We start from the raw sequence: 20,360 nt of genomic DNA, 5'->3' as shown, positions 1-20,360 counted from the left end.
GTTATTTGACGCACAGACGAATTTAAATTATTTTTTTTCGATTTTTCTCGCCTAAAAACCCGGTTTTTGAGTGGTTTTCTAAGTTTTTTTTGGTTTTCAGTTATTTTCACACAATTTTAATTGAATTTTTGGCAAAATCACAGCCATTTTCCATAATCTTCACCGATAAAAGCTCTGATTTGGTGTTCGTGTATTTTTCGCTCATTTTTCCTCGTTTTTCAGAAAATGACCGACATTCCCAACGTACCAGCGAGTGATGTTCTCACACTCATTGTCTATAATGTTTCTCAATGGAAAACTGTCGAAAAATCATTTTATGATTATAAAAATTTGTGTGAAGTGATGGGAAAAGGAGCAATTTCTTATGAAGATTATGAGCATTGGTTCAATTATTGTACCAAAGAAATTAATCAGAAAAATAGGTAAAATATCGATTTTTTGAGAGTAAATTTACAAAATTTGAAAGGTTTTCAGTGATAATTCGGAAGTGGTTGGGACTTCTTCTGATGCTATAAATAATGAAAACTTATACACAAATCGTCCGATTTTACATTTGGAATGGGAGAAGGATATAATTCTCAAAAATGGATTTTCAAATATTTTAGAGAATTCTACGGCTCGGAGTTGAACAGAAGGTATCACCCTTCTTACAACCGCGCTCTACCGAAACCGAAGAAAATAGTGTGCGAAATTGAGAGACTCAGAGAAAAAGAGACATTTTTCAAGGGCATTTCGGTGGAGCGCAGTTGTAAAAAAGATTTTTTTTTCAAATTTTCCATTTCGTATTTCCAGACACTTCCTCTCACCAGATATTCGAACCTGTGTTCTTTCTGATGTAATCGATGGAAAATCTGCAAAAAATTCGTATAAAGAATTAATTGAGATATTTTCTATTGATGAAAAAGAGCATGGGAGTTGGTATGAACGATTTATTGAAAAGAGGTCAGATTTTATTGATTTTTTATTAGAAATTATTCAATTTTTTCAGATTTTCATTCCCTACATTCACCGATTTGCCGATCGATGTGATTTCGAAAATAGTGGAGAAATGTGATTTGAAAACAAAGTAAGGCGGATTATTTTGCAGAAAAATTGAAGAAAAAACTATTTTTCATACTTGTCAAGGCCCGGATAATTGGCCCCAAAATTCAAATTTTTTCGAATTTTATAATTTTTTCGCGAAAAGTCAAATTTTCTTACAGAATTAGAAAAAATTTCGCAAAATCGTCAATAATGTTGACATTTTCTGTTTAAAAAATTAAAAAAATGTCAAAAACTTGTCTTTTTTTTTGAATTTTTTTTTGCGAAAGTCGAATTTTCGACTATGTTTTAAATACCGATAAAACTCAAGCTTACAGAGGATTTTTAACTATTTTTTGATAAAATTGCTTTAATTTTCGAAAAAAATTGTGAAAAAATTGCGACCATTTTTCGGTCAAAAAAAGTGCACAATTTTTTCACAAAATTTTTCGAAAATTGAAGAAATTTTCATCAAATAGGTCAAAAATCCTATCTAAACTTGAATTTTATTGATATTTAGTCGAAAATTCGACTTTTTCACAAAAAAAATCTCGAAAAATTCAAATTTTTGTACAGTGACATGGGCCGACCGGACTGTCAATTTTCTTTCAACTTTTAATGGAAAATGTGAAAATTTTTTATGATTTTGCAGAATTTCTTCAAATTCTAAATGGCATTCGAAAATTTGACTTTTTCACAAAAAAAAATCCAAAAAATTTAAATTATTTTTTTTTGTGTTTTCCCTTCAAATCTCCGCACGGTCCATTACAGTGACGATGCGCAAGCAACAATACTGACGCATTTCTCGTGCATTTTTTCGCCAATTTTGTTAAAATTGCAGGTCTAAGAATTGATGAAAATTTCAAAAATCGGAAATTCGGAATTTTTCCGTTGTAATCACTAAAAATACAAATAAGAGACAAGAAAAAGTGTTTTTGTATTTTTACTAACACTTTGGGAATAGAAAAACCAAAAAAAAAGCAAAAAAGTTTTTCGAAGTATAATGTAGAAAATGGAAAAACAGGGCATTTTAGCGAGTATAATAACTTTTTTCCTTCCTTTTCTCGTATTTTTCAGTCTAAAAATTCCTTGGAATACATTTCTATCCTTTGTAACTGTTCAAAATTGAAATTTATTGGTTCAGAATCCCTTCAGTTGAGATCTCCTCCTCCAATATTGCACCGATTTTAGAATTTTTGCACTTTTTCGATAGCTCTCAACATTATCTAGAAGGCTATCATCTTAGAATTGCAGAAAAAATTTTTTAAACACTTTTTTTCGTGTTTCGCCGAATTTTCAGTGCAAAAGGACAAACTGTAAAATTGAAGCGGGAAACGCGCCTGTCCAGTCCCTGGCGCATTACTCGATACTCGCTGCGCACAATCGGATACTTTCGTCACTGTAGGGTACCGTGCTCCGTGTTTTTGCAGTCTGATCCTCCGAAAAGTGTCCCGTGATCTACGAAGTGTCGTCGACCGTTCGAAGCCTGCATACACTGACATTCAAGTCACTTCCAGTGCCAACTACATCATTCTCGATTACAATTTTCGAATTCTAGTCTATTCCAATCATCAAGTCTTAAATTATCTTCATTTTCCAATCTTGATATATCCATATGAGGAGTACGCGCGGACTGGTCACAGCGATCTGAAATTCGCATTGGGAAATTCGAAATTGAAATTGAATTCTCTACGAATCAGCGCATCTTCAGATGCCAATCATCGATTTCACTACGGATTTCCAAGATTCAGTCAAGAACTTATGGAAAATCAAGTGGATTTATTCATTGCTCTTCGCTCTTTTGGTCACAAAATCCACGTGGAGAACTGCTCGATTTATATGGATTATGAGATGGATGCGATGCAAATTTTGGAATGTTTGAAGCCAGGAGCACTCAAGTACTTGTCACTGGAAGAGGATAGACGAATTGAGATTTTGGATCGAGGAGATCATCTTTGGATAATTAGAGACTTGGCTCAGACGGAGCAGTGGAAACAGGCGGAATATCTGAGAATGGCTAAGAGGATTAGGCTTATGGAATCAGAGATTCAACATTTCTTTCATTTTAAGACATTTGAGATTTCTGTTGACTCGATTTCAGTCAATGATGTGGTGGAGTTAGTTGATGTAAGTGTAAAATAATCTCTCTTACAAACGCGCCCCACTGCAAACGAGAGAGTATCGGCGAGAGACGCAGAGTTTTTCTCTACCACCGACACAGATTTTCACAGTTTTGAACCTATTCTCGCATTTTTAAAGAATTTTTTGGAAATTGTTAACAAAACTGCGAGAATAGCTCTAAAACTCTGAAAATATTGTGTCGCCGCGAGAAAAAACTCTGCGTCTCTCGCCGATACTCTCTCGTTTGCGGTGGGGCCGCAAAATATATTTTTGCTTTGAAATTGTCGAAAAACCGCGATTTTATGCAAAATTTACATTTTTGAAGGCTTTTTTAAAACTTTCAGACACTTTTTGGCCGCTAGAAACTAAAAAAACTAGCATTTTCAGCCCGAAAAACTTACGACCGAACTTTCCGAAAATTCAAATTTTTTTGAAATTTTTAGTCAAATTTTCGACTATAATTCAGTATTAAAAAGCTGAAAATTGAAATGTTTGCGATTTTGAATGATTTTGAACCGAATTTTCTACAATTTTTCCCCAAAATCCCCCTATTCCAATAAATCCCGTTTCCAGGCTCTCTCCAAGTCTCCAAATTTCGAATCATGCTACATTCAATCCCGCCTACCACTGGACTTCCAATTTCTCCAACTAGCTCTACTGCCAGAAGTATACCGAAGTTATCTGCCGTCTTCAGTGAAATTCTCAATTCCTCATTCCGATCTTTTTATTGAATTCTTCTTTATTGTGTCGGCTGTTAAGATTACTAATGGTTTTTAATGAAATTTAGTTTTATTTTAAACTAATTTGCATATTTTCACTTATTCTGGAAGCGTTCATTTCGCTTTTTACTTACCTTGTGGTTACTGTAGTTCAAAAAGTACGCAAACACCATCATTGCTCACCTTTTAAAATTTCAGCTCACATTTCACAGTTTTACTTAAAATTCAGTTTTTATTTCAGCGAAAAATGGCAGTGATTCCAGCCATGAATATCTACGGGCCGAAATTTGCTCAATCGGACAAAACTGAAGCGTTTTCAGATCGAAATGAAGAACAAATTATGCGTCATCCGTTCTGTCTTCGTGCACTTATTCTCTATGATAATTCCCTATGGAAAACTGATGAGAAATCATACGAAAATTATAAGAAACTGTGTGAAGCAATGGGAGAAGGAGCGATTTCGTATGAAAACTATGAGTATTGGTTCAATCAATATCTCAGAGAAAACTATTCTAGATGGTTCCCAAGGTAGGCGCCGATTGAAATAAGTTCTGATATTTTCCTATTTTCATTAATAGGAAAATATCAGATCATTTCCTCAAAAGAAACAAAAGAAAAGTTGCGTTTTTATACAAATTTTAACGCTGATTGGAAACTCTGAAGCTAAAACTCAAGAATATATTTTCAGAACCCGGATATTCGATATTCGTGGATGCATTCTCTCTGACGTCCTCTACAGAAAACCTTGTGGAAAATCGATCGATGATTTGTGTGATGCATTCGAAAATCAAAAAATCGATAAGGAAGACCATGATTATTGGTATAAACGCTTTCAAAATGGACACCTATTCACTCGTAAAACATTCTCTAATCTTCCGAATGAAATTATCGCTGAAATCGTAGAAAAATGTGAAGACCTGGAGTCATAGTAAGCGTTCATTCATGATAAATGAGACTTATAATCTTCTATTCTTTCAGTTTAAATCTTCGGGAAGTGTCACGTCGTCTCCGAGACATTGTCGATCGTTCAAAACCTGCTTTCAAGAATATTAATATCGAATGCCATGGAAATAATATTATTGTCAGCCTGAACGATCAAATCAATTTATATTCAAATATAGCGAAGGAGTCCGATAATAAACGCACAGAGAAGGTGTTCAGCTGTTTGAAGTTGGCATTCAACAATCCGAAACTTCAATTGGATATCCTTCACATTGAATGTTGGAATGCAAACCGCTCGCAATCTTTCAAAGTTCTTCCCAATTTTTTCATCTCGTTGAATCACCAACTCCACGTGGAGGAATTATCATTACGAGCGACCAATCTGGATGATGTGTTAACCGTTTTGAAACGTTTGAAGTCTCGCGTATTGAAAAAGTTGACACTGGAACTATACTTTCCGATAGATATCAGTCGATTGATCGAGATGGAACAATGGAAATATTTATCTACATTATATCTTTTTCTTCAATCAATTCCTCTTGACATAATCGTCAGATTGGTTGAGGTAAGTAACAAAAAAAAAGGATAACTTTAATCATTACTTCTTATTTTCAGACTGCCTCTCAATCGATCTACTTCAAGAGTTGTGAAATACAACTTTGGGAAGCATATGATGAAGGCACTATCGTAGAAATATTGCATCTCCAACAAACTGATTCTCCTGAAGTGTTTTCTATTCCAAATTCGGATCTCGTCCTTGAATTTGTTGATTGGTGTTGTTTCGGAATTGATAGATTCTAATTTTTATTTGTTGATTTTATTGTTATAAAACTGTTTTGTTTTTGTTATTGAATTCATCAATATAATGTGTTCTACCCGCTTTGAGTATATTTGTGTGCATTTAATTTACGAAAAATTACACTTGTTGATAGGAGAATTCACACAAAAAAGAGTTCAATCATTTTTCAGCGAAAAATGTCTGTGACTCCAGCAATGAGTATTTACGAGTCAACATTTGCACAATCGGACAAAACTGATGCAATTCTGGTGGTAGAGGGAAAGAAGTTGCATGTCAGCAAAGCAGTAAGTATTTTTTTCGATTTAAAAAATGAAATGTTGCACTATTTTCAGGTACTCTCATTCCATTCCGAGTACTTCAAGACGCTCTTCGATAGGGAATTCAAGGATAAATCGATGCCGGAATATCCGATTGAAGACACCAATTTCGAAGATTTCGCCGCACTCTTGAGTCTTCTCTACCCTTGTCCAATCGAGCCGACGGGTACAAAATTATATTTATTAAACTGAAAAAATATTCATTTTTCCAGAAGAAAACGCCGAGAAACTTCTGGAACTTGCCGATCGATTCCTCATTCCATCTGCCAAATATTCGTTGGAACTATTCGTGAAAACGTGCTTTATGGATGAAATTGACAAGATTCGAAATGCCGACAAATACAAATTCAAGGATTCTCCAATCGATATTTGTGCACTCATTATTTATGATAGCTCTCAATGGAAAACTGCTGAGAAATCATATGAAAATTATGAAAAGTTGTGTGAAGCAATGAGAAAACCAACGTTTTCATTTAACGACTATAAATATTGGTTCAAAAAGTATTCCAAACAAAGAGGAAGGTAAGAAAACATGTTTTGTGGATGATATTTTAGAATTCTGTAATTTCAGAGATGATCTCCCGATTCCTGACATTCGTGGATGCATTCTATTAGATTTCATCAATGGAAAATCAGCTGGAAAATCGATGGATGACTTGTGTAAAGCATTCAAACAACATAAAATCAATAGGGAAGATCATGATTACTGGTACCAACGATTTCAAAATGGACACCTATTCAATCCAATTACATTCTCCGATTTGCCCGAAGATGTGATAACTGAAATTGTGGAGAAATATGATATTAAGGCATAGTAAGCTATTATAAAATTTATAGTATAAATTTCAATTAATGCTAATAATTATCTTATTTTTTTCAGTCTTCAACTCCGAAAAGTGTCCCGTGGCCTCCGAAGCATTCTCGATCACTCAAAACCACCACTTACATTTATCGCAGTTCGTTTTGGAGAAAACCACTTCACCTTCGATCTAAACTGTAAAGTAACAGTCTGTTATACTGATATGAACGGCGTGAACCCTTCTTCATATTTTGGTGAACATTTCTACAAGTTTGTGGACGACGATTACGCGAAGGTGGCATTCAACTATTTGGAAGTGGTGCTGAAAAATCCGAAACTTCAATTGTACAATTTTCGGGTTGGAATTTCCAATGATACGCATAATAAAAGCAATCAAATGTTTCGTGATCTTCTCAGCTCATTGAGTCATAAAATCCACGTGGAACACATTTTCTTTGATGATCAAAAGGACGAGGATATAATTGCTGTGCTGAAATGTGTGAAACCTGGAACACTCGAACGATTGATAGTGTTCGGATGCAAAGGCGGAGAACTCTCGACTATTGATGAATTGGTCGAAATGGAACAATGGAAACAAGCTAAAATCTTTTCGAGCGATCAACTTCTACACACATCGATCGAGCACTTCTTCCATTTCAACGAGTTTTACATCAATATTGTGTCGTTGTCGACTGAAGACGTGATGAATCTGTCACACGTCAGTTGAATGAAATCTGAAATTACTTCTAAATTATTGATTTTCAGGCTGTCTCCAATTCACCCGATTTCAAGATCTGTCAAGTAAACGTTAAAAGATACGATCAGGAAGCTGTCGAGAAAGCGCTGCGCATTTATCAGTATAATTGCTCCGAACTCTATCCAAATCTTGTCTTCTATCTTTCCCCAAATTGTATTGAAATATATTTGAATGTAACTGATGTTTGATTTAATGATATTTTGTTGCTGTGAAATGTACTCGATTGTTCTTTAACATTATGTTCTCAAAGCGTTTGCTTCGCTTCTTAAAATTATTATTTCTTGTTGGCAATTACTTACTCGGCGCTGGAACCAGGGCTGTGCGAAAAACTTTATTTTTTGAAAATTTCAAAAATTCGAATATTTTTATTGAATTCTTCTTTATTGTGTCTGCTGTTAAGATTACTAATAGTTTTTAATGAAATTTTGTTTTTTTTTATTATAAGTTGTGTATTTTCACTTATTCCGAAAGCGTTGGAATCGCTCAATATTTTATAAAAAACTGTTTGGAGTACGGTAAGCGACGACAAAGTCCGCAAACACCGAATGGCGGGAAGCTGCAAATTTTGAATATTGTTCTCGGAAATGTGCTTAAAATCATCATTTTTCGACTGTTCCCATTAACAAAAATTATAAATTTCCACCTCTTCACTGTTAAAACTTGATTTTTAGCTTAAATTCAACACTTTATCCTGAAAATTCGATCATTTTTTCTTTTGCGTTCTGATCGCTTCTATTACTTTTTGACACCTGTGATTCGAACTCAGTGGTGGGCGCGGAGTGAAAAAAGTGACTCCCCAGTGGCGGCAGCGCGGGGGAAGAGAGTGCGAGAGAGCGCGCCCCACCATTACCGATAACGAGAGACGCAGACATTTTTTCTCCCCCCCGTGGATTTTAGAGTGAAGCTCAGCTTCACTCGCGCCCATCACTGTTCGATTTTCACAGATTATCTTTTACAGAACATTTCATAAAATGAATCGACCGCCTCCGGATTCTCCAATCGATCTTTGTGCACTCATTCTCTATGACAATTATCAAATGAAATCCGCTGGAACTTCATATAAAAACTATGAAAAGCTGAGTGAAGCAATGGAAAAAGAAGCGATTTCATATGAAGAATATAAATATTGGTTCGAAAAATATTCCAAACAAAGAGAAAGGTAAGAAAACTTGTTTTGTGGGGTGAGATATTTCACTTTTCTTTTAGAGATGATCTCCCAAAACCAGACATTCGTGGATGCATTCTTTCTGATGTCATCAATGGAAAATCTGCAGAAAAATCAATCGATAACTTGTGTAAAACATTCAAACATCATAAAATCGATAAAGAAGATCATGACTATTGGTTCAAAAGATTTGAAAACGGTGACTTATTCAATCAAGTTACATTTTCCAATTTGCCGGAAGATTTGATCACTGAAATTGTGGAGAAATGTGATTTGGTGTCATTGTAAGCAATTATCAATTCCAATTAATGGAAATAGTTATCAATTTTTTCAGTTTTCAATTCCGAAACGTGTCACATGGCCTCCGAAGCATTGTCGATCACTCGAAACCACCAATTACACATATCATAGTTGAATGTGGAGGAAACCACGTCTCTTTCAAGCTGAACAATCAAATATTAGTATATTTTACTGATCGTAAAAGCGTGGATCTTTCTAAAGTATATTTTAAACATTTGTGCAAGTTTGTGGACGATGATTACACTAAGATCGCATTCAACTATTTGGAGATGTTACTGAAAAATCCGAAACTTCAATTGAACTTTCTTCAAGTTGAAATTCGCAATGATATCTCAAAGAAAAGCTTCCCAATCTTTCGTGATCTTCTCACCTCATTGAGCCATAAAATCCACGTGGAACACTTTTTCCTTTCTGTTCCAAAGTACGAAGATATCACTAATGTGCTAAAATGTATGAAACCTGGAACACTCGAACGATTGATAGTGTTCGGATACAACGACGGAGAGCCCTCGAATATTGATGAATTGATTGAAACGGAACAATGGAAACAAGCTAAATTGTTCTCGTACGAGAATCTTCTAGACACATCGATCGAGCACTTCTTCCATTTCGACGAGTTTTACATCAATATTGTGTCGATGTCGATTGAAGACGTACTGAATCTGTCCCACGTCAGTTGAATGAAATCTGAAATTACTTCTAAATTATTGATTTTCAGGCTCTTTCCAATTCGCCCAATTTTGAGAGCTGTCGAGTAAAAGTTAAAAGATACGATCAGGAAGCTGTCATGAACGCGCTACGTCTTCATCAGGGTTGCTTCTCAGAACTCTTTCCAAATCTTTTATTCTATCTTTACCCAAATTCTATTGAAATAGCTGATATTTAAATGTAACTAATGTTTAATTTATTGATATCTTGTTGCTGTGAAATGTATTCGATTGTTCCTTGTCGTTTTGTTCCCAAAGCGTTTGTTTCGCTTCTTAAAATTATTATTTCTTGCCGACAATTACTTACTCGGCGTCAGAACCAGGGCTGTGCGAAAAGCTTTTCCGAACAATTTTCGAAAAACTTTTTTTTTTTGAAAATTTCGTACAGAAGAAATCGAATAACCTTTTTTTCGAAAAGTTTTGACCGAAAAACCGAAAAATTAAAAAAAAAACATTTTCAAGAAAACTGTCTGAAAAATCAGTTTTTCGGAGGCAAAAATCTTGAATTTGTATGAAAACTGTAAGTACTTCAAGGAAAGGCTCATAGAAACCTGTTTTTGAGTACAATATTTCAGGAGTGAGTACAATAAAACTGTTTTGTTTTTTGTTATTGAATTTATCAATATAATGCGTTCTTTCCGCGTTGAGTATATTTGTGTGCATTTATTTTACGAAAAATTACACTTGTTGATAGGAGAATTCACATAAATAAGGATTCAATCATTTTTCAGCGAAAAATGTCTGTGACTCCAGCAATGAGTATTTACGAGTCGACATTTGCTAAATCGGACAAAACTGATGCAATTCTGGTTGTTGAGGGAAAGAAGTTGCATGTTAATAAAGCGGTAGGTTACATTTAAAATCAAAATTTAAAAAGTTCGATTTTCAGGTTCTCTCATTCCATTCTGAATACTTCAACACGCTTTTCAATGGAGAATTCAAGGAAAAATCGATGCCAGAAATCCCAATCAAAGATGTCAAATTCGAAGATTTCGCAGCGACTTTGAGTCTTCTTTATCCATCTCCGATCAAGCCGACAGGTATAAAATCATGATGTCAAAACTGGAAAACCCCCATTTTTCCAGATAAAAACGTCGAGCGACTTCTGGAAATTGCTGATCGATTCCTCATTTCCTCTGTCAAATATACATTGGAACTATACGTGAAAACAAGCAGTAAGGATAAAATGGACAAGATTCGAATCGCCGACAAATATAAATTCGACGATCTGACACAGGGGTGCGAGGCGTAAGGTCCGCAACGAAAAGTTTTGAAATTACCGACCGAGTCGCGATGCGTGTGCGTCGCGTTTTTCATCAAAATATACAACAAACACACGCTAAACTTGAACTTGGCACTCAGCCAAGTCAGTTTTTGGCACCGTGCCAACCGCTGAGCGACGGAGCGCGTTTAAGCGACCTTGCGTTTTGCATCCCTGTGTCTGATGGATCATGGAATCAGGCAATTCAATGCAATCTCGTTCAAAGGAATCAAAAGGCACGCAGTCTACAAGCTTTTATCTGATAAGGCAAAGTTAGACCTTTTGAGTTATTATTTAACTCTTGCTGGCTTCGATTAACTGAAATTGTTGTTAAAATTTCATAATTTCTGTTGGTTTTCTTGTTGTATTTTTGAAAAAAGAGAAAGTTTTTTGTTTGATTTTTGTTGCTTCTCTTGCGTTCTATCCGCTTCTATTACTTTCTGAGACCTGTAACGCGACTACAATCTCCTTTTTTTGGTAAAATCAATAATTTTTCAGCGAAAAATGTCTAAAACTCCAGCATTGAGTATTTACGAGTCAACATTTGCTAAATCGGATAAGACGGATGCAATTCTGGTGGTTGAGGGAAAGAAGTTGCATGTTAACAAAGCGGTAGGTTACATTTAAAATCAAAATTTAAAAAGTTCGATTTTCAGTTTCTCTCATTCCATTCTGAATACTTCAACACTCTTTTCAATGGAGAATTCAAAGAAAAATCGATGCCAGAAATCCCAATCAAAGATGTAAACTTCGAGGATTTCGCAGCGACTTTGAGTCTTCTTTATCCATCTCCAATCAAGCCGACAGGTATAATATTAAAATTATTAAACCAAAAAAAACTCATTTTTCCAGAAGAAAACGCCGAGAAACTTCTGGAACTTGCCGATCGATTCCTCATTCCATCTGCCAAGCATTCGTTGGAACTATTTATGAAAATGTGCAAAATGGAAAAAATGAACAAGATTCGAATCGCTAACAAATACAAATTCATGGATTTTCCAATCGATCTATCTGCATTCGTTCTCTATAATCTTCGTCTGTGGGAATCCGCTGGAACTTCATATAAAAACTATGAAAAGCTGAGTGAAGCAATGGGAAAAGAAGCGATTTCATATGAAGAATATAAATATTGGTTCCAAGTGTATTACAAACAAAAAGAAAGGTAAGAAATCATGTTTGTGGATGATTTTTACAATTATGTATCTTCAGAGATGATCTCCCGATTCCAGACATTCGTGGATGCATTCTATCAGATGTCATCAATGGAAAATCTGCTAGCAAATCATTTGATGATTTGTCTAAAGCATTCAAAAATCATAAAATCGATAAAGAAGATCATGCGTATTGGTTCAAACGATTCAAAAATGGACACTTATTCAGTCAAGTTACATTCTCTAATTTGCCGGAAGATGTGATCTCTGAAATCGCGGGAACGTGTGATTTGACGTCATAGTAAGCATTCATATATTCCAATTAATGATATAATTATCTTAATTTTTTCAGTCTTCAACTCCGAAGAGTGTCACATGGCTTCCGAAGCATTCTCGATCACTCAAAACCACCACTCGTACTTATCGTATTCGAATGTGAAGAAAACCAGATCTCCTTGAATCTGAACAATGAAGTGCCAGTGATTTTTACTGATCTTAACGACGTGGACCCTCCTTGTGATTTCCCTTCTCATTTCTACAAGTTTAAGGACAACGATTACCAGAAAGTGGCATTCTACAATTTCGAGATGGTGCTGAAAAATCCGAAACTTCAATTGAACCATTTTGATGTTGTATTTTCCAAGAAAAAGCATAATAAAAGCAATCAAATGTTTCGTGATCTTCTCAACTCATTGAGTCATAAAATCCACGTGAAAGATTTTGTCATTTGTTTTGAAAATGACGAGGATGTCATTACTATGCTGGAATGTGTCAAACCTGGAACACTCGAAAATTTGACGGTGGGCGGATACCCCGAAGACGAAGAAGAACTCCCGAGTATTGATAAATTGGTGGAGATGAAACAATGGAAACAAGCTAAATTCCTTGATATCGTACAACTTCTAGACACAACAATCGAGCACTTCTTCCATTTCAACGAGTTTTATATCAATATTATCTCGCTTTCGATTGAAGACGCACTGAATCTGGCACACGTCAGTTGAATACAATCTGAAAGCATTTATAAATTATTGATTTTCAGGCTCTCTCCAATAATTCAGATTTCAAGATCTGTCAAATAAAAGTTAAAAAATACGATCAGGAAGCTGTCAAGAATGCGCTTCGTCTTGACCAGAACAATTTGTCAGAACTGTATCCAAATCTTGTCCTTCAATTTTACATATCAGAGTTCTTGATTCGGAACATTGACTATTCAGATCCTTTTCTATAAAACTCATGTTGTTGTTTCTTGGCATTATGTTCTAACATCTTTTGTTAAACTTTTGTTTTTCGTTATCATTTCTAATAAATATAGTTTAGTTTTTTTTTTATCTTTAAATAGATATTTCTGTTGCGTTCCACTCGCTTCTATTACTTTCTGGCACCTGTGATTCGAAATTAACAAATTAATTTTTTACAGAACATTTCATAAAATGAATCGACCGCCTCTGGATTCTCCAATCGATCTTCGTGCACTTATTCTCTATGACAATTATCAAATGAAATCCGCTGGAACTTCATATAAAAACTATGAAAAGCTGAGTGAAGCAATGGAAAAAGAAGCGATTTCATATGAAGAATATAAATATTGGTTCGAAAAATATTCCAAACAAAGAGAAAGGTAAGAAAACTTGTTTTGTGGGGTGAGATGTTTCACTTTTCTTTTAGAGATGATCTCCCAAAACCAGACATTCGTGGATGCATCCTTTCTGATGTCATCAACGGAAAATCTGCAGAAAAATCAATCGATAACTTGTGTAAAACATTCAAAGACCATAAAATCGATAAGGAAGATCATGGCTATTGGTTCAAAAGATTTGAAAACGGTGACTTATTCAATCAAGTTACATTTTCCAAATTGCCGGAAGATTTGATAACTGAAATTGTGGAGAAATGTGATTTGGTGTCATTGTAAGCAATTATAAAATCCAATTAATGGAAATAGTTATCAATTTTTTTCAGTTTTCAACTCCGAAACGTGTCACATGACCTTCGAAGCATTGTCGATCACACAAAACCACCAATTACACATATCATAGTCGAATGTGGAGGAAACCACGTCTCTTTCAAGCTGAACAATCAAATATTAGTATATTTTACTGATCGTAAAGGCGTGGACTTTTCTAAAGTATATTTTAAACATTTGTGCAAGTTTGTGGACGATGATTACACTAAGATCGCATTCAACTATTTGGAGATGTTACTGAAAAATCCGAAACTTCAATTGAACTTTCTTCAAGTTGAAATTCGCAATGATATCTCAAAGAAAAGCTTCCCAATCTTTCGTGATCTTCTCACCTCATTGAGCCATAAAATCCACGTGGAACACTTTTTCCTTTCTGTTCCAAAGTACGAAGATATCACTAATGTGCTAAAATGTATGAAACCTGGAATACTCGAACGATTGATAGTGTTCGGGTGCAAAGGCGGAGAGCTGTCGAATATTGATGAATTGATTGGAACGGAACAATGGAAACAAGCTAAATTGTTCTCGTACGAGAATCTTCTAGACACATCGATCGAACATTTCTTCCATTTCGACGAGTTTTATATCAATATTGTGTCGATGTCGATTGAAGACGTACTGAATCTGTCCCACGTCAGTTGAATAGAATCTGAAATTACTTCTAAATTATTGATTTTCAGGCTCTTTCCAATTCGCCCAATTTCGAGAGCTGTCGAGTAAAAGTTAAAAGATACGATCAGGAAGCTGTCATGAACGCGCTACGTCTTCATCAGGGCTGTTTCTCAGAACTCTTTCCAAATCTTTTATTCTATCTTTACCCAAATTCTATTGAAATAGCTGATATTTAAATGTAACTGATGTTTGATTTAATGATATTTCGTTGCTGTGAAATGTATTCGATTGTTTTTTGTCGTTATGTTCTCAAGCGTTTGCTTCGCTTCTTAAAATTATTATTTCTTGTCGACAATTACCTACTCGGCGCCGGAACCAGGGCCGTGCGAAAAACTTTTCCGAACAATTTTCGAAAAACTTTATTTTTTGAAAATTTCGTACCGAAAAAATCGACAAACCTTTTTTTCGAAAAGTTTTGACCGAAAAATTCAAAAAAAAAGTAATAACATTTTCACGAAAACTGTCTGAAAAAATCAGTTTTTCGGAGGCACAAATCTTGAATTTGTATGAAAACTGTAAGTACTTCAAGGAAAGGCTCATAGAAACCTGTTTTTGAGTACAATATTTCAGGAGTGAGTACAATAAAACTGTTTTGTTTTTTGTTATTGACTTTATCAATATAATGCGTTCTTTCCGCTTTGAGTATATTTGTGTGCATTTAATTTACGAAAATTACACGTGTTGATAGGAGAATTCACAGAAAACATGGATTCAATCATTTTTTCAGCGAAAAATGTTTGTGACTCCAGCAATGAGTATTTACGAGTCGACATTTGCTAAATCGGACAAAACTGATGCAATTCTGGTGGTTGACGGAAAAAAGTTACATGTTAACAAAGCGGTAAGTTTCATTTCGATTTAAAAAATGAAATGTTGCACTATTTTCAGGTTCTCTCATTCCATTCTGAATACTTCAACACTCTTTTCAATGGAGAATTCAAAGAAAAATCAATTCAAGAAATTCCGATTGAAGATGTCAAATTCGAAGATTTCGCAGCGACTTTGAGTCTTCTTTATCCATCTCCGATCAAGCCGACAGGTACAAAATTAAATTTATTAAACTGAACAAATATTCATTTTTCCAGAAGAAAACGCCGAGAAACTTCTGGAAGTTGCCGATCGATTCCTCATTCCATCTGCCAAGCATTCGTTGGAACTATTTATGAAAATGTGCAAAATGGAAAAAATGAACAAGATTCGAATTGCTGACAAATGCAAATTCATGGATTCTCCAATCGATCTATCTGCATTCGTTCTCTATAATCTTCGTCTGTGGGAATCCGCTGAAACATCGTATAAAAAATATGAAAAGCTGTGTAAAGCAATGGGAAAAGAAGCGATTTCATATGAAGAATATAAATATTGGTTCCAAGTGTATTACAAACAAAAAGAAAGGTAAGAAATCATGTTTTGTGGATGATTTTTACAATTATGTATCTTCAGAGATGATCTCCCGATTCCAGACATTCGTGGATGCATTCTTTCAGATGTCATCAATGGAAAAACTTCTCAAAAATCAATGAATGACTTGTGTAAAGCATTCAAAGACCATAAAATCGATAAAGAAGATCATGCGTATTGGTTCAAACGATTCAAAAATGGACACTTATTCAGTCAAGTTACATTCTCTAATTTGTCAGAAGATGTGGTCTCTGATATCGCGGAAAAGTGTGATTTGACGTCATAGTAAGCATTCATATATTCCAATTGATGATATAATTTTCTTAATTTTTCAGTGTTCAACTCCGAAACGTGTCACATAGCCTCCGAAGCATTCTCGATCACTCAAAACCACCAATTACACATATCATAGTCGAATGTGAAGAAAACCAGATCTCCTTGAATCTGAACAATGAAGTGCCAGTGATTTTTACTGATCTTAACGACGTGGACCCTCCTTCAGATTTCCCTGATCATTTCTACAAGTTTAAGGACAACGATTACCAAAAAGTGGCGTTCAACTATTTGGAAATGTTGCTGAAAAATCCTAAACTTCAATTGGACTATGTTCAACTTGTATTTTCCGATGATACGCATAATCAAAACAATCAAATGTTTCGCGATCTTTTCAACTCTTTGAGTCATAAAATCCACGTGAAAGAATTTCTCATTCATTTTCTGACGGACAAGGATATCATTACTGTGGTGAAATGTGTCAAACCTGGAACACTCAAATATTTGACGGTGTCCGAAAACAAAGACGACGAAGAGCTCTCGACTATTCATGAATTGGTTGAAACGGAACAATGGAGAAATGCTGAAATTTTTTTGAGCGGGAAACTTCTAGACACATCGATCGAGCATTTCTTCCATTTCGGCAGGTTTTTAATCAATATTAAATCGCTTTCGATGGAAGACGTGATGAATTTGACAAGTGTTAGTTAAATAGAATCGGAAAGCATTTATAAGTATTTCATTCACAGGTGCTCTCCAATTCGGCAAATTTCAAGTACTGTAGAGTAACAGTTGTAAGATATGATCAGGAAGCTGTCAAGAACGCACTGCGCCTTCAATATAATCATTCTTCAGCCCCGCGTCTTAAATCAGAACTGTATCCCAATCTTGTCTTTCGCCTTTCCACATCTAGCATTGAAATCTTTAAAGCTAATTTTAGAATGTATTGATTTGTGGATTTTTTGATACTATAAAACTTATGTTGTTGTTTCTAGGCATTATGTTTTAAAATTTACTGTTAAGCCTCTGTTTTTTGTTATAAATTCTGATAAAGTTGATTTTGTTTTGTTTTCTCTTAATTGCTGTTTCTTCTGGGTTCTATCCGTTCTTATTTCTTTCTGAAACCTATAACGCAACTAGTCACTAACCAACTTTTTACAGAGCATTTTAAAAAATGAATCGACCGCCTCCGGATTCTCCAATCGATATTCGTGCACTTGTTCTCTATGATTTTCATCAAAGGAGAGGAGCCAAAAAATCCTATAATACTTATGAGGAAATGTGTGATGCAATGGGAAAAGGAGTGATTGCATTTAAAAACTATAAGTATTGGTTCAAACAATATTCCAAAGAGAAAGATAGGTAAGAAAATAATTCTGACTTGAATATGTTTTTTTTTTAAATTTTCAGAGATCTCCCGATCCCAGACATTCGTTTATGCATTCTCTCCGATGTCATCAATGGAAAATCAGCTGAAAATTCATTCGATGATTTGTGTAACGCGTTCAAAAATCATAAAATCGATAAGGAAGATCATGGCTACTGGTATAAACAATTTGAAAATGGACATCTATTCACTCGTAAAACATTCTCTGATTTGCCGGAAGATGTGATAATTGAAATTGTTGGAAAATGTGATTTGCAGTCATAGTAAGAATTGATTCATTATGAATTTGCCCAATAACCCTCTAATTTTGCAGTTGGAACCTTCGGAATGTGTCGCACGGCCTTCAAATCATCGTTGATCAGTCAAAACTTCCAATTAGAAATATTAAAGTAGAGGGTATAGACGGCCAAGTCTACGCCGTCCAACTAAACTGTGTACCATCAATGAATTTTTATCAAAAAAGTTTGGGAGATTGCGATTACATGCAGGCGACATTCAAAGTTTTGGAAGTCGCACTTAATAACGCGAAACTTCGATTGGAAACTCTCTACATTGCTAATTGGAATTATTGCAGGCGGCCTACTAAAAAAAGTGAAGGACTCATCAACCTTTTCAACTCGTTGAATCACAAAATTCATGTGAAAAAATGTTTGATTCAATTGAATCATGAAGAAGGAATTGAATCCATTTTGAAATGTTTGAAACTTGGCGATTTCGAAGAATTGACATTGGAAGATGATCAAGATAATGGAAAATGGGCTTTGGATATTGGAACTATCATTACTTTAAATCAATGGAAGCAAGAAAAACATGTGAAAATCGAAAAGTTGATTTTTACACCGATTGAGCACTTCTTTCATTTCACTTCTTTTCATATCCATATTCTGTCGCTGGAAATCGAAGATCTGATCAAACTGACTGAAGTAAGTATTGATTATTATTAGATAATCCATTATCTGTTTATTAGCCCGACACGCTTCTTACAAACGCGCTCTACCGAAACCGAAAAAAAAAGTGTGTGAAATTGAGAGACTCGGAGAAAAAGAGACAGTTTTCAAGAGCATTTTGGAAGAGCGCAGTTGTAAGAACTTCTAAATTCAGGCACTCTCCAAATCGACCAATTTCGAGTCATGTACTATACGAACGTGGCGAATGATTGACGTTGAAAAAGTTCAGCGTCTGCTTCAACTCGAAAAATCTCCCAATGCTTCGAATCACAATACGTATTTGTTCCCGCACTCGACACTTTCCATCAAGTTCTTCAATATGTTTCGATCTATTAATATTAACAAATTTCTCACTTGTTAACTGTTCTAGTTCCTTTTCCTATTGGTTCCGATGTTATTTGAAATACAAAAACACTGGTTTTCTTTGTGTCAATTGATAATTTTGATGCGTTCGATTCGCACTCTACTTACAACTTTTAAAACAATTTGTTGCGGTCTTCAGACTAGTAACGATTGAAAATTGTCGAGAATTTCGTGTTTCTGAGTACTGTAGTTCTTAAAGTACGCAAACACCGCTCATCGGAAACTCCGTCTCTGAAAAAGAATAAATTTTCAGCAAAACTGAGTTTTCTGCTTGAAGTTCGACAGTATTTCGAAAAATTCGTTGATTTTTTCAGCTGAAAATGTCTGCAGCTCCAGCAATGAGTATCTACGAGTCACCATTCGCTCAATCTGACAAAACTGATGCGATTCTGGTTGTCGAGGGAAAGAAATTGCATGTCAGCAAAGCGGTTAGTTTTTTTTCGAATTAACAAATAAATATTGAACTATTTTCAGGTTCTCTCATTTCATTCCGACTATTTTGACATTCTTTTTAACGGAGATTTCAAGGAGAAGTCTATGCAAGAAATCTCGATTGAAGACGTCACATTTGAGGATTTCGCCGCTGTCTTGAGTCTTATCTACCCCAAACCAATTAAGCCAACAAGTAGTTATCACTGAAAAGTTTATTGTACAGATAGAATATTTTCAGAAGAAAACGCCGAGAAACTTCTGGTACTTGCCGATCGATTCTTGCTCCCCGCCGCGAAATTTTTCATAATTTCTATAGATTTTGGTACGCAATATAAGCTGGAACTGGCTGTAAAATATGATTTAGAAAATCTTTTCAGACATGCTCTGAAATTGTTTAAAACGTTTGAAGAACTTGATACAATCACTCAATTTCCCGGACACAGTCATTCAAAGTGATAATGCGCACAACAGACATAGCTGGCGCGCTTCCCGTTACAAATTTCTCCTCTCGTCTGCGCCCTCTCTTTTTGAGCTGTTCCCTGCGCGGCGAGAATTATTGATTTTTGCTATGAATTTTTCTGTTGAAAATGGACGAAATTTTGTAAAATTATATCGTAAAAAGCAAAAATCTAGATCAATAAGAAACAATTTATATTATAAGAGTAATTTTAATTTAAAAAAAAACTTAAAAATCATAAACACGCAGTGAAAATAAATGAATTCAATTTTGATCCCAGGAAACCCCTTTGTCAAATAGAAAATTCAAGTTTGCGTGATACTGAAGCATCAATAATGCACGAAATTCGGGATTCTGAACGGACGCATACCGAACTAACAGGTTATTGAATAATGGGTGGAGGG

General features: G+C 35.0%; 3 protein-coding genes across 3 annotated transcripts; all 3 read left to right on the top strand.

Moving 5' to 3' along the window:
• Window positions 1-225: 225 nt before the first annotated feature.
• On the top strand, window positions 226-7,662 carry GCK72_021044 (uncharacterized protein; the record flags this gene model as incomplete). The annotated part of the gene is made up of 15 exons (XM_053733972.1): window positions 226-422; window positions 793-942; window positions 989-1,066; window positions 2,451-3,147; window positions 3,715-3,807; window positions 4,102-4,388; window positions 4,549-4,788; window positions 4,839-5,367; window positions 5,418-5,567; window positions 5,772-5,885; window positions 5,934-6,084; window positions 6,131-6,440; window positions 6,490-6,732; window positions 6,799-7,435; window positions 7,483-7,662. The coding sequence occupies 15 exons, from the start codon at window positions 226-228 to the stop codon at window positions 7,660-7,662; spliced, it is 4,056 nt and encodes a 1,351-aa protein (XP_053582885.1).
• A 783-nt stretch (window positions 7,663-8,445) lies between these two features.
• Window positions 8,446-9,619, top strand: GCK72_021043 (uncharacterized protein; the record flags this gene model as incomplete). The annotated part of the gene is made up of 3 exons (XM_053733971.1): window positions 8,446-8,633; window positions 8,681-8,923; window positions 8,974-9,619. 3 exons carry the CDS (start codon window positions 8,446-8,448, stop codon window positions 9,617-9,619), a joined length of 1,077 nt encoding a protein of 358 aa, XP_053582884.1.
• A 7,925-nt stretch (window positions 9,620-17,544) lies between these two features.
• GCK72_021042 (uncharacterized protein) lies at window positions 17,545-19,706 on the top strand (the record flags this gene model as incomplete). The annotated part of the gene is made up of 5 exons (XM_053733970.1): window positions 17,545-17,732; window positions 17,781-18,020; window positions 18,071-18,680; window positions 19,382-19,495; window positions 19,542-19,706. 5 exons carry the CDS (start codon window positions 17,545-17,547, stop codon window positions 19,704-19,706), a joined length of 1,317 nt encoding a protein of 438 aa, XP_053582883.1.
• Between the last annotated feature and the right edge of the window lie 654 nt (window positions 19,707-20,360).

The sequence above is a fragment of the Caenorhabditis remanei genome, chromosome V, assembly GCF_010183535.1.
Source record: "Caenorhabditis remanei strain PX506 chromosome V, whole genome shotgun sequence".
Classification (NCBI taxonomy): Eukaryota; Metazoa; Nematoda; class Chromadorea; order Rhabditida; family Rhabditidae; genus Caenorhabditis; species Caenorhabditis remanei.
Note: the sequence above shows the minus strand (reverse complement) of the source record. Positions and strands in the feature narration are given on the sequence as shown.